The sequence below is a fragment of the Pezoporus occidentalis genome, unplaced genomic scaffold (assembly GCF_034315485.1).
Source record: "Pezoporus occidentalis ecotype Australia unplaced genomic scaffold, CSIRO_AGI_Poc_V1 ctg107, whole genome shotgun sequence".
In the NCBI taxonomy this organism is placed as follows: domain Eukaryota; kingdom Metazoa; phylum Chordata; class Aves; order Psittaciformes; family Psittacidae; genus Pezoporus; species Pezoporus occidentalis.
The window spans coordinates 163,094-177,775 of NW_026912854.1; the positions used below are offsets into that span (position 1 = coordinate 163,094).

The 14,682-nt window shown below is 45.2% G+C and overlaps 1 protein-coding gene across 1 annotated transcript in view; it reads right to left on the bottom strand.

Annotated features, from left to right (window-relative positions):
* Nucleotides 1-5,080: 5,080 nt before the first annotated feature.
* ZNRF2 (zinc and ring finger 2) overlaps nt 5,081-14,682 on the bottom strand; it is a 52,856-nt gene continuing 43,254 nt past the window's right edge. Inside the window, exons 3-5 of the mRNA XM_062621383.1 lie at nt 8,116-8,221; nt 7,273-7,350; nt 5,081-6,094 (exon numbers count right to left, since the gene is read on the bottom strand). Coding sequence (XP_062477367.1) covers nt 7,293-7,350; nt 8,116-8,221 — 164 coding nt within the window. The 3' untranslated portion in view covers nt 5,081-6,094; nt 7,273-7,292. The remainder of the gene's footprint in view (nt 6,095-7,272; nt 7,351-8,115; nt 8,222-14,682) is intronic.

The following is a 14,682-nucleotide window of genomic DNA, read 5'->3' on the forward strand; positions in this document are numbered from 1 at the left end:
ACATCCCCTTCCCTTCCCTTTCTAAACCACCCATGAGCCTCCCACCCCCAGGCCTGGCAGCTTTAACTGATGCTCACCTCGAAGGCCATGGCCTCTGTTGAAGATCCCCAGAGGACACCAACCAGAAACTCCTCTCCTCCAGCCACCCGGGCACAACAGCGGCTCCATCAGCTCTGCTCTGCTCAGCCCAGCCAATACAGGGATCCACAGACCCGGGTTTGCCGGATACATGGAGAGGGAAGGGGGCTCTGAGCAGAGGGGCTGCAGACAGGCACACAGCAACTTGCTTCTCCATGTACACAGGAGGCATTGCTTTCCCCTCCTCTGCTTCGGCGCGGTCTGCAGCACAGACGTGAAGCAGAGCCGCGCTCACAGGGGTGCCTCTCTCCCTCGCAACATAAACCAGCTGGAAGTGTGAAGGAAGCTGTGCTTCAAAAGATTTATTACATACATTTGTACATATCTGACAGGGATGGAATGTTAAACACACAACCTAGGGATCGATACAAAAATACTCTCATTTGTGATTACGTCCTGGCAAACCACTGGAAAGAGAATCTTGGAACAACTGAGGTCAGCTTGCAACCATACTGCTCAATGCAGAAACCAAAACCAGAACAACAGAAGAACCCCAAACTGGACAGGTTTTATGTTGGACACTGCAGATTCCATTCTGATTTCTGGGAATGAAGGAAGACGTTTTGTCCAGCACCGCAGCACGTCCAGGGGGCATTCCAGGCGCTAGCATGGAGTTCCCCCTAACTCGTTGTGGGCAGGGTGAGCTCTGTGGGAAGAGGCATAAAGGGGAATATACACCCTGCTGCCTACCAGCAGGTACCTGCCAAAGGGTAGGAAGAGCCAGGATGGGATGGGATTCACAATCAAGTGATAAGGATAATGCTGCATCACCACCCATGCGGTGTGATGCTGCAGCTTGTACAAGTAAGTTCCTTAAAACATCCCCTCTACAGCTGAGCCACCTCCTGTCTTCCTTGAAGGTAAATTGCTTTGGCAATGTCAGCCAGGAGAGGGTTCCTGACTGTACAGTAATGAATACTTCAGCTTCATCTCAATAAACACAGGAAGAGCACAGAACCATGCTTTGATGCCTCTTCCATGAGCATTTCCCATCTCGAGAGCTTGGGACCCGTCACGTTGAAGAGTGTCTACTGTTAAATACAACAAATGAGCAAGGAAAGGGGCAGATGTGAGGGAAAACGAGGAACCGGATCCAGCAACAGACGATGCTCCTGCGACGTCGGGTTCCTTATGCTTGAAACTCTGCCAGAATCAAGCAAATCCTACTTAGCATTGCAAAACCTTTGCCAAAGCACACCCAAGGGCAGAAGTCGCTCAAACAGACCGACGTAGATTAAAAGGTGCCACAAAGACCAGCTAGAGGGCTTGCTGCCTTCCACTGCTTGTACACTGGCAGCTTACATCAAAGACACAACCGAGTCCAGCCTGTTTCAGGTGCAAGGACATTCCTGCCGTGGCTTACCTAAGCAATAATGAGGTCGTTTTGCAGTTTATCCCATCGCCAGCTCTGATGGACTTAACTGAGGAATGATGCAGCAGCTTGGGAAGCCAGGGAACGGTGCCATAAGATAACCAAATGCAACCTGGGACAACTGCAGCGGGAGGACTGGGGATTTTCTTTAACCACAGGCTAAAACGTCTTCAACCTGGTATCAGGAGCAGGTTGATGGGGAAATCCAAGTCCTACATTCAGGAAACAACCCCTGGACACGGTTCTGTTGTGAACTTCTCAGGCAGAGCATTTTGAATGACAAGAGGTTAAGGGGTATGAGCTGACAACACTGCTGCAGGAACACACGTTAGGCTGGGTTGCAGCAAACCCATAACAAGCCCTCTTCTTCCTGCTACCGCCTCTTACATTACTTTTGCTGATGCCAATGCAAGCCTGGCCAAAGATTGAGGGAATATGGCCTAAAATGTACCATGACTTCAGCTAGGAAGAGGAGAAACAGACAGTAAAGTGACTTCTAAGCTTGGAAGGGTGGAAGGTGAACCATAAAATACAGCACTCATCAAAGAGTGAGCTCATCCTCCACTGGCATAGGTGAGGTGGAAGGTTCCATAGTAGCAGTGCTGCACTCCCAGGTATACGGTGGTCTCTTGGCTGTACAGCAGGTACTGTACAGCAACATCAGCAGGTACAAAACAGCAACAGCAAATCTGCACACAAATGTTCTCTGTCAATATGGGAAAGCAGCTAAAAATCACAGAAACTCAGAGACATCATGGCCTACAGCAGAAATAACGTCTGCTTTGTTGCTGTGTATGCAGAGATAGCAACATTCAAGTGATGAGCTTCCTGCTTTCGGTGGGACGCATAAGAAATGGATGGAGTTTCTGAAGCCCCCACACGGAAAAGGCAGCACACCAGAAGCATCCATAAGCACATTTTATGTGCCAGACATTTTCCATCCAGAAACACCAAAGCTCCACGTTTCTGAATAGAAATCACCTTGCCCACATTTGCTGAGGTTTTCTCTTTGGGAGGGTGTCAGTTTTACCAGTGCTAGCAAAGGCTTAATTAAAAAGCCAATGCCCCTAACATAAAGAACTAGGATAAACGTGTAACTCAGGATTAGGTCATAAACCCCTCTTTTTACATCATAAAAAGGAAAAGAAGAGGTCACTGGTATCCACCCACACCTTTGTGCATCTCCTACATGCTTCCCATTTCAAGACACTGCGGTACCCTTACCCTTGACTATGAAAGTAAAACTGATTACAATTAAGACCATCTGGTTTAGGCTTAATTCTTCCCACAAACTGCAGTGTGCTTTGCATTTTTGCTTTTATGTCTCCCGCATGAACATAACACACGGGAAGAAAATTAGCTCCCTCCTTTAAAAAGGAAGTGTTGGTAGAGATATACTGATTTGTTATGAGAGAAAGGACAGTGTGTGCCCTGTGGGAACAGTGGCATGGCTCTCTCGGTGCTGTATGGGATATGGTTATATACAATCCAAATCATAGCTACCTCCACTACGAACTCCAAAACACAAGTTGCTACTCAAGATATACGGGTATGGTACAAAGGTTCAGAAACATCTCACGTTTCAAGACAGTGTTGAGCCTACTCTTCCCCTCCTGGCAAGCAGCATGTTAATGGCAGACCTGAGTATGGGAATTATTTCACACGCTTACATGCTTAGGGAAGATATAGGGCAGATGACAGGAAACACTCTGAAACAGCACAGAATTGGCAACCTCAAGATATTTACAGGCAAAGAAGCGCATCGCTCCGTAGCGTCAGTTATTGCTTCTTGTGGACAAGTGTGGTATTCCTTGACTGAGACACGGGACTTGTTCAGTGTTGATTTCCCCCTTCTGAAGCACAGGGACTCAGAACCCCTGTGAGGATGGTTTCAAAACGAAGGTGTTGGCTAGGACTACAGCTGTGCCTGCAGCACCAACAGAGCTGGTGAAACCAAGTTTAGGTGGGTGACTTTCTGCAGGCGTTTTCAAACACAAGAATCACTCTCATGCTTCCATAGGCTTGGTCTATACTACAGCTTTTAATACAAGAAAATCTCCCATAGCCTTTCAGAAGAGATTTATGGATACCAGGAGTGCCAAACTAGGCTCTAAGGCTGACCTTGTATCAGTTCCTCAAATAATCCAAGGTACTGCTGGCTCTGCTGTGCTCATGGAAGCAGCAAAACCACTGTGATTGCTAGCAAACCCTGGTCCTGAATGTAGGACAGCAGTGATAACTGCTGGGTCTTTAAACCAGCTACTTGCATCTGAATACAGAAAATGAAGGGGTTTCAGACAAACCCAAACAGTAAATGAACCAGAAGCAGGAACCACTAAAACCGAGCCTAAGCTGTAAACAGATTTATGTTTATATTATTCACCTACTTAAACCCCAAGCCAAAGGCTATCTATGACCTTGGAGCACAGGACACCAAAACAATTACCTACCCCCCCCCCCCTTATATTATTACAGGTGAGTTTCTGTAGGCACGAAGCCAACAGCAAACATTAAATCAATGCAAATGCAAAAGCTTTACTTCCAGAAGACAGCAGGAATTCAGAACCGTGGAAAAGTGGGCCTGCAGGCAACACCACTACAGGAGTACTACAGGTGCTGGAATTCCTCATCCTCTCCCCAACCCCCATGACAATACAAGGCAACACAAATATTCTTGGCTAAAAAGGAATCTGTACAGGGAGTGACTGTACATTTGGTGTGACTACAGAATTCAAAGTGTGACAAGATGATTCTGCTCCCACTGAAAAAGACACTATACCAGGGGCCCGTAGTTACAGGTTCATCTGAAACCAGTGATGCAAGCCCCAGAATGCAGGAACTCCACTGGCAATGGTGACAGTTGTCTCGTTTGGGCTCTTTGAGACCTGCAGCATAACAAAGGCATTTCACAGAGCAACGTTCGGAAGAAAACGTCATCCAGGCAGGAATTGCTCTGTAAGCAAGACAGAGTTCAGCAACGTGCACTGCACCTCTCTCCGGATAGCAGCAGTTGCTCCTGTTCTTTGTCCTTTTTGCTATAAATCACAGGAGCAACAGAGAGAAAAATGTACTTCAACACCAAAAAAAAAAACCCCAAGAAAAAGCAGAATTATTTCTGTACAGGAAAAAACGGTTGAAGTGTGTGCAATTCATTTTAACTCCTGAAACCCACTGAAACGCTGTCGCTAATAAATATTCATAAACTCTTCCCTGTGCTGTGAAACTCAGGAACTACTACGTTTAAGTCTAGATATAAAAAGGATGCTTCTAAGCCCTGCCAGCTGTTCCAGTTTATTGTCTTCTTTGAACTGTGATACTTTATGGGAACTAATTCTTATCCACACCTTTACTTGGTGTACCACCCCCCCCCCAAGCCATCCTGTTTTGTGCAGCCCTGGTTTATACCAGCACAGTAAAACAACAATAAATTAAACAAATGCAGGTACATTAAAAAACCAAAAGGAAACAAAACCCAACCCACGCTGTCAAATGCTGGTCTCCCCATGAAGAGACCAAGGACGTGGATGCAAAGTACTACAGACCCCATCATCAAATAAAACCACATTGAAACCCAGAAACAGAACCTTGGCATGTTTTAGAACTGAAACACAAATCCCACCTCGGCGTTACCTCACCCACGCCCTATAGAAACCTCTTGCTGTGCCCCCCTCTGCAGTTAATTCATTTCCACATCGGGAGGCAGCCTGGAGATGATAGTAGTACGATAAAAAATACCCGTTAAACAAATTACCTTGAACTGGCAGCACTTAAAACTGGTTAATTCTTTTTTTCCCTAGTTAAAAAGAAGTTGCATAGCTGTAAGGTTTTGCTTTGCTGCAATTTGTTGCTGTTGTGGTTGGTTTTACTCACAAGCAGTAAAAGAGAAGTTGGAGTTATTTAAATAGCCACGCAAGGTGCAGATTTCAACAATCCCTAGAGCTGGATCAATAGAAATGAGTTGCCTGTCTTGGTTTTACTCTTTGGACTGCATTGTGACCAACGTTTAGTTACCAAAAATCTGAAATACAGTATTCCTACGCGGAGAAGTTGATGTTTTCTGCTCTTGAGGAAAGTGAGGAACACAAACCAGGTGTGAATTCAGGAAAATGAAGGTCACACTGTTAGGTTATACTGAGTTTGCCATTTTACTGTTCTTCAGCCAACAAGAAGGTGAAAATGTTCCCACTCAAAACCAGGGCCGTCTTCCTGCAAGGGTCTCAGATAGCACGGATCGAACATCTCCCCTTCCACGTGAGGCACGCGTCCGATAACCCGCTTCTTCACAGAACCAGAAGTGAGGCTGAAATGAGGAACTTTGGCCTTCGGTACGAAATCGTGTCAGGAACGTCCGTGGGGAGTCGATTGCTCCAGAACGTGCAGCATTTTCAGAACCCCTGTGTGTCCTTGGCGTGAGTGTTCGCTGCACCCAGCACTACCGGCAAGGAACCGGCTCCTGCAATGCGTTCTCCGTGTCGCCGTCCTTCTTTGCCTTTTTCAGCCACAAAGAACTGGGAGTCTCAAGCCAGGCACGCTGTGTCCAGCAAAGGAACCTCACACCTCCTGTTTTCTGATCAGTGGAAGCAGCTGTTGAAAAAGCAGAGGGCAAGGGACCATCATTTTGGCTGGTTCGGTGTATAACGCACTCAGACAGCACAAGCACAATCACAACCACTGCGTGTTTTCCTTCCCCTTTTCCCTAAGCCCCCGGCTATCACCATCTCTGCTGTGGAAAACAAACAGAATTTAACGTGATGCTCGCCATGGGCATGCACAGAGATGAGCGTGCTCAAAACCATCGTGTGGGTTTCTGCCACAGTTCAGTTGTTGGGGGCAATACAGGGAACGTGTTTATTCAGCTTGGATAACACTGCCCTGAGGTTAAACCCATTGCCCCTGTGGCAGAATACTTGCCTTCAGGCTTTCTTTGCTACCCCTGCAACAAGCATAGTGCTGCAGAGGGACCTGTAGCGCAGGCTCATGAAGCAAGATCAAACCAATGTACAAATAAACACCAATGATGAACTCTTCAGGTTTTTATTTCTCTTTTCATTTCCATCAGAACAACAAAACCAAACCCTAAGCCACCGTTTCTCTAAGAGCCCTCTAAGACTGTTGCTATCTTTTGTAATGCTCAGGGGCAATAGTTTAATGGAAGACAATGCTTTCGAACTAGGCAACTGAAAGAATAAACCTATCCTTTAAACCTTTGACACTGATTGCAGATACACAATCATTCATGCAACACGAGACATAAGATGGAAAAATGCGAACCTCTGTGAGATGGGATGGATAGAAATATGTTCCCATTTTTTATTTATTTCTCCATTTTAAACATTCTGGATGTATTAGCCCGGAAGTGGTTTGGAAGATACCTTCTTGCAACTTTCTCATACGATTCCAAAAGCTTCCCGTTAGAAACAGATGCCAGTACTCACGGAACAAGCCAAAACGACACAATTGTATTGTTTTGATTTTGCTTCATTTCCATGGAAAAAATACTCTTTCAAAGTTAATGCTAAAGCTTTACTGGCACAGGCCTGCCACTTTCCAATACTAAAACTGGAATACACCGTTTCAGACCATGCCATATGAGGGTGCAGAAACCTTTTCCATGTTGCAATGCACGTCAATACTTGCTGATTGATATTGCAGTTCCCAGACACAGTAGCACATTCACAAATTGAAAGCACCAGCATACCGAGTGATTTCAGATGATCAGGATATTTATTGTTGAAACGTATGCGTCTGAAAATAAGCATTACCTAAAACCATGAATCTTGTCTTAATCCGATGGATGCTCAGGGCAAGATCTATTTACTTCAAACCATTCATCTATGCAGCTGGTGGGTACGAGACAAAAATGAAAACAACTGACATTAATATCCTAGTAACATTCAGCAGTCAGATATGAATATAAATTGGTTTCTCAATTTCAATGACTAGGAAGCCTGTGTATTACACAAATAATACATGTATATACACACATCGTTGGAAACTTTAATAACCCCAAACCACAGTAATAGAATCACGGAATCATAGAATAGTTAGGGTTGGAAAGGACCTTAAGATCATCCAGTTCCAACCCCCCTGCCATTAAACGCTGTTGAAAAACTGAATTTCCTAAGTGTTCAACTTTTCTAAGGAAGCATTTTACAAGTTACTATCCAGCCTTTATACACAGGTGACACTTCACTCCTATCACTGTCATCTTGCCTCTATCATTCGTTGACTATACAGGTTTACAAGGTGTCCCCTCCTCTTCCCTCCAAAGTCTACTGGCATCCGACAAAACTGAAGCACACACAACCTAAGCCCGACGCATGGTGTGCACTCCTTGTGCACACCATACAGGTGATTTTGCCTAATTTCTCCTGTGGGCTTTTCATGCAAGCATAAGACAACAGTAGGAAAACTGACTGCAGATACACTGGTGGGGACACAGAAAGATACCATTCTGAAGACATCTTTAGGATTGCTGCTGTTGTTTCTTTGGTTGGAAACGTAAAAAGGAACTACATTTTAGTGCCCCTTTCAGCACCCCTTAGAGGAGTTACCCAACAAATGCAGCCTTCTGGAATTCTATATGCATCCTGAGAAATACTTGCCCTTTATGGTATATGCAGAGGCAAGGCAGCCGTGCTATAGTATCTCCTTGCTGCAGGTCTTCCAGGCATATTGCACACTCCCCAGCATCTTTACTCAGCACATCCTCTAAGGGAAGAAAGAACACAAAGTTACAATGGTTAAAAAGCAGACAAGCAGACCACTACAAGCAACCCATTCTTTATTGAGAACATCAAGAACAGTCACAGAAGATACTTCTTGTCCTGCACAAAGCCCTGTCAAGGTGAGGCTAAGCCACACACCAGCTGATTGAGTATTCCTGATGGGAGACCTCTTTTAGCAGCTCAGATCAAAATAAGGTTATGATTCAGTTTCTTGCCTGAATACCACAGCTGTAGCTCAAAACGAAACCCTGTAGGGAAGAACCCATATGGAGAAGAAGGGTATCAATAATCAACAGTCAGTATCCCTTTGGAGCTTATACTCTCCCACATTATCCACAGCCCACCATGCAGAGTGCTCTGGTGTGAGCCCGGAAACCTGGGCTCTAAACCATGCAGCCACACGCTGTGCTGCCGACACCAAGAGCTAAGCACTGGGCAAGAGGCAGTGTGTAATGCCTCCAGGGCTTTGAGGATTCGGGCTGGGAGGACTTTTCCCAGCTGTACCTTCTTCCCTGTGCTCAGGTTTCCCTATGGAGGTTCAGATCAAGCCTGAACAGAACATCCCTCTGGACAGGACACTGCAGGTGATGAACTAGGTAAAGATCATCTCGGCTTCTGAACACTTGGCCTCTCATTTGCTTTTTCTACCCTCCTACTCATCTCTCTTCTAGACTTCTGGCTTTCTTTCACCAGCTTTGCTGGTACTTGTACTTCACACCTTCAACCTCCTCTTCTTACCATGTCAGCATGCTCTACCACATCCCATCCACCTTTTCCTCAATGTAAAGCATGCAACTGTTAGTAACAGGCGTAGGAGTTTTCCGTCAGGGAAAGATGAATGTTGTAGAGCTCCAATGATCCTAAATTCCTGCAGAAACTGATTTTTCTGCAGCATTCCCAAGTCCCATTACAGAGGAGGAGAAAGTAAGTTAGTAGGAATGCACAAGAATTGGCTTTCACAGAGGAGTTTCTGGGAAAACACATTCTTTGTAATAAAAGGACACGTCTCTTAGCCAGAATGTGGGATGCGGAACTCAGTCCCAGCACAAAGCAAACCAGGAGATCATGTAAGGCCCTGTTTGCCAGAGGCAGGTTAAAAGGCCCAGTCAGACTTCACAGGGCGTTGCCAAGGGACCATGCAGCAGCTAAACTGGCGATCTGGGGCAGAGCAGGAAGATGCACACTTGGCAAAGTCAAGCCCATGTGTTCAAACTGACAAAGTTTGCTGGGAAAAGCTTTCCCTTCTTAGCCAAAAGGAGCCTAAAGGGACTCTTCATGGGGGTACAGTCCCCACGTCTGACTGAGAAGCCACCAGCTCTCCGCTGTTCTCTTCAGTGGCTCAAACTCTCGTCACTATGGCATTCCAAACACATGGAAAATGACAAGCAGACAACTAAAAAAGCTCTCATGGCAGCAACAAAGTGAAATGAAATGAGGTCTACCTTGCTTCCCAGCAAGCTGCCTTGTGGGTGCTTGGGTTTCTAAATCAGCACCTATTTCAGTCTCTGCTATACTCACTGGTTATGCTAAAAATACTTCCTAATGCCACGTGTGTGGCATCTTCATGAGGATATGTGAAGAATACCTCACATCAGGTGAACTGTTGAAGAAAGCATTCGAAACTAAAGAATAAGCAATGTATATCCACCACAATGAAGGGAAAACAAAGGTATTTTACACATGGAAACACTGTTGATAGGCATCATAGTAAGACATTTCTTCTATCAGAAACTGTAAGCTCCCGGGAACACTGCCCAATAGACAAAGCAATTTAAAATAACACAAAAATCTTACAAACTCTTGTATGTTGCTACAAAATCCTGACACAAAGAACTTTCCCAGAAGCGGGTGCTAAGAAGGAATGAAGCTTCCTCGAGGGTTGGTTTGGGGATGCTGTTCTGTTCTGGTTTTAAATTCAAATATACTTCAATATCTGACACCAAGAAGCCAAGACTCTCCGGACGGCACTGTCCTGCTATAAAGACACCCATTTCTGCCTGAGATGCTAACCTTTGACTGAACATTACCCTCCTAGACCACCTCTCTGCACAAGTGTTTTGTCTCATATCTATTCTCACCCCAAAGTAAGGCTGCAGGGAGAAGCACCATCAATAATTCGAGCAGGCATCATATACACAGAGGATTCTTGTTGAAAGTCCCTTTTTCCATGGAGTCGCATCACCAGAGCAGCAGCTGGTACCCAAAACCAAACTGGCTCTATGATGCCGCCAGTGAATTAAACCCCAGCTTCCCTCTCTCGGCACTTTTGAGAGGGAAGCATTCAGTCAAGTTTGGATGAAAAACTCACAAAAGCTGTTCAATAAAAACACGATTTCTAACAGAAAACATTCCTGTGCAGCTGCTCTCCCATCATTCTCTATTGTACGTGCCAGACTGAACAACGCTTGGGTCTGAGCTCCTGCTGGGCCATTTAACAGTTCTGCACCTCCTGGCTAACACCAGGGCAAGATGCCAGTCTAAACATTTGTATCTCCCACCAGCCAGGGCACAAGCATCTGAGACTCCTTTTGTTCCCTCCTGCGCTCCCGTGTGCTGCCCAACTGCCATTCCCCTCCCTTTTGCCAACACTAGCCCGGCTGCACAAGTCCCAGGCGAAGAGCTTGCCACCCTCCCTGGCTTCATCCCAGGCTTTTCCATCGGGAGCTGCCAGGCACACACTGGATTTGCCTAGTCATGCCAGAGGGAGCTGGTGTGAACGCTGGCATCGATGGGGCCTTTGAAACGTGGTGGAGTTCTGCCACCCCTGCAGAAGAGATTTTGTTATCTATAAGGCTTCTATGCTGCTTCTCCCCTGAAATAACAAGGACTCAGCGCTCTCTACTTCTTGTATTAACCTTACAAATCCTACCAGGCTCTTATGGAAAAGGATAAATACTGAAGGAGTTGGTACAAAATGCATAACTGCTATAAACGCCCAGGTGCAACTTGGCACTGCGCATGAACAGACTCCAAACCTGTGTAATTATGCTCATAAGTGATTACACATGCAGAGCGACAACAGCAAAACCAAATCCTTCACACACCTGTGACACTTGGAGCCTGACTCCCTTTGGGCCACTTGAAGAGATTCAGATCATCAGTCCCAAATAGGGAAAAAGGAGTAAAAACCTGTTAGACCTGGATGTGTTCAGAATTTGTTCTGTGTGTGTTTCATGCAGCACTCTCCTGTACCAACACTGGCTTATACCGGATGGAAGTCAGTTTAAGGCCATTTAACACCACCTTCTAAACGTATCTGTTAGGGAAAAATGGGTAAATCATTGTGCATAGAACCACTGCAGTCTGACCAGCTTTTATTGTTTCCTTGTACCTCCCTGCAGCAGTGATTCAGCACATACATGTTATTCTTCTTCCCTTGAAGAAAAAAAGAGGAACAGTTTGAGATTTCCTCAATGCTATGATTAAAACATGTATTACCTAAATGGAAGTGAGAAGAGGAAATAAGCAGAGGCCACACTTCTCTGTTTCACCCACACAATGGCACATACACAAACACTCACCACACCCCCCACATCCATCTGCCTTGCCCCAAATAGGAGGTAAACACTCCTCCGCCTTCCCAGCTCTTTGAACAAGTACTCACTAGCCAAAGACTGGTGTGAACGATGAAATCTGGCCAAAAAAAGCATAGTATTTCCTTCCTATGTCTGCTCAAATACTTCCTCCTCCTCTCCTCTCTCCCTGGTTAATACTACTCCTGCTTTAACTTTTGGTTGTCAATCATTTCTCCTCCTAAAATTCTGCCTGTACCTTACCTTCTGCACAATAAGTTCCATTCTACTTCTGCATTTACAGCAAAACAGGTAGTACTGAACTAAAATGCAGTCATCCTGGTGATTTTGCACATACTTTACCAATCAAAACCTTTCTCTAGAACTTGGGAGGAATATATCCAACTGTTGAACCAACTCAGCCACGGTTAGGCAACGCCTGTGATGAAACAGTCTGTCTTTAAACTAAGGACTGCAAGAGCACATGCAATACACACCTTATGGATTAAGCCATTAAAATCTGTGCCCCTGCTTTTTGGTTTTCTTTATAAAACACGGATAGCTTTAGGGCTGGGTGGAAGCTGCCACCACAGCTAACTTAACAGCAAAAGACATCACAGAAGGGCACCCTTTCAGGACCATGACTGACACTTAGTTGGAACATAGCTTCTGAGCAGTATCTTAGCAGCACTGAGTGTGGTAAAACAAGAGCCATAAAAGGTTAAAAATACTGATGGATAGTACATATTACCATATAGCTGTTACACATTCATTAAGGTTTTCTGCCGATTACTACAAATTCCCTCAATTTAGCAGTAAAGTCTTTGCTTATCTCTTACAGGAGTACATCAAGCTCTAGACACTTGGAGGCCAACCTATTTCTTCACACATGAAGCACGAATTCACCCATATTGCAGAATCTGTTCTGTAGTGTTATTGATACCACCTTCTGGGATGATGCAGAGTTTCTCCTTACACTATTAACAAAAACAAGTAGACAAGAAGGACCTGCGTGTTCCACATGTAAAACTATTTGGCAGCCAGCAAGTACATGTGTATGCAATTAACATATTCTTATTAGATGTTCCTGACTTGATTTACCAAATCTTTCCAGCTTCTGCCACATCCATTTTTCTCCCTCTCCATTCCTTTCCATCTACTTCCTACTATACCCTCCTCCTCTTCATACCCATTATTCCACAAAGCATCATTCTCTCTAGCCTTGCTTTTTCTACCACTCATCCTGCCCCCCATCATCTCTTTTCCTTTACTCTTGCAATGCAGGCACTGGAGAAATGAGGAAGAGATTAACATTATTAGCCACTAGGTGATATGAATAATACGGCCAGCCTTCTTATTAGGAGTTAATATCCTTGGGATATTAACTGGAATGGAAGGAAAGACACTGGAATGGAAGGAAAAGGCACCATTATGCAGGCTGTACTTCTCTCATACAGCTCAGTAATTGTCTTTGCAACCTGGTACTGGCTGCAAGCAAAAGCTTTCTCTTCTAGTCCATCCTAAGGACTAGGAAAGCAAGCAGTTTCTTTGGCATTCCAGCTGGTTTTTGCTGGCTGCCATGAGGAACATCCTTGGTTCAACATGCTCCAGGTAGGGACCATTCCTGGATGACCAGGTCAGTTCTCTGCTGCTGCTCAGAAATAGAGGCAGGAAGAAGACACTCTAAAGGCCAGCTGACCCTTCAGGGCAGAACTTGCTCTCAGAGCTTTCCAAGCTACGGGGCCTCTCAGCAGATTGAGCACAGCAGAGCTAAAGCCATTCGCTTGGTTCACCTATGAAGACTGTACCTTTATAGCCAGAAGCTAACCTTGCAGTAATACAAGCAACCTCCTCTAGATGAGATGCAAAAGGGAAGATCTGTAACATCTCGTGTTTTTACCTGAACCACAACCACGTGCTTTTCAGGAGTCACAATACCAGAAAGCTGAGCACACAGAAATTCAGAATTGAGCTTTCCTAATTGACTTCAACCCAAATTCCCTTTTATACAGCTGAAAACCCTAATACCCATATGCTAACCAAAAAAGCCCATTACAACTTTTTGTCTGCTTCCGATAGGCACAAAAACCCTGAACACCACTGCACAGCTTGCGTGACAATACCTAGAACCTCAGCGGTCTAAAACACCTTCCCCACCACAATACCTAAAACTATAATCTCTCTAAAGCAAACCAACCAGTGACAGCAAGTGTGGCACTTCATCAAACACTAACAAAGCATTTAGTGGACTTTGGGGGAGGGTGGTTTTTGGTATCTCACCCTTCACCCCTTGCATCACGGCAGCCTGTTATAATTTCCTATTCAAAGCCCAAGCGTTATCCCTGTCCTCCCCTTCCCTCCCACCTCGCTCAGTGTTGGTCCAAGACTGAGATATCCATACACAAACAGACACCCATCATGAAAGACTTCCTCTACAAACACTGCCTATGGTCTTTGGTGCTCCCTCCTCTTAACACACAAAGGTAAAGGGGAGGGAGCACACAAAGCAAAGAGAAAGTCACCCAGGAAAAAAACACTGAGGGAATAAGGCCTAAGTGGCAATTCCTGTACCACAGCTCTGCGCCGTGCTGCAGGGAGGCGGCTGCCGAGGTTTCGCTGTTTCTCAGCTAACCTGACGTTTGAGGAACTGGGTTTAGGTTTCTGTGGGACGCTCTCCACTTTCAGAAGCTAATTCTGAGAAACAGCCGGATGCTCCCTGTTCAGGCAGATAGCGATCAGAGAAAACACACTCTTTATCCAGCAAAGATAAAAACTGAGCTAGTAGCGATAGAAATACACTTCAGGAAGCAGGATGAGGATAAAAGCCTGTATTATCCCAGTTACCCTGATACAATTCTGATTAGGTGAGCTAAATAATATCGAGGGGAGAAGGATTTGTGAACTGAGGGAAAGCAGTTCTTCCGAAGAGGTT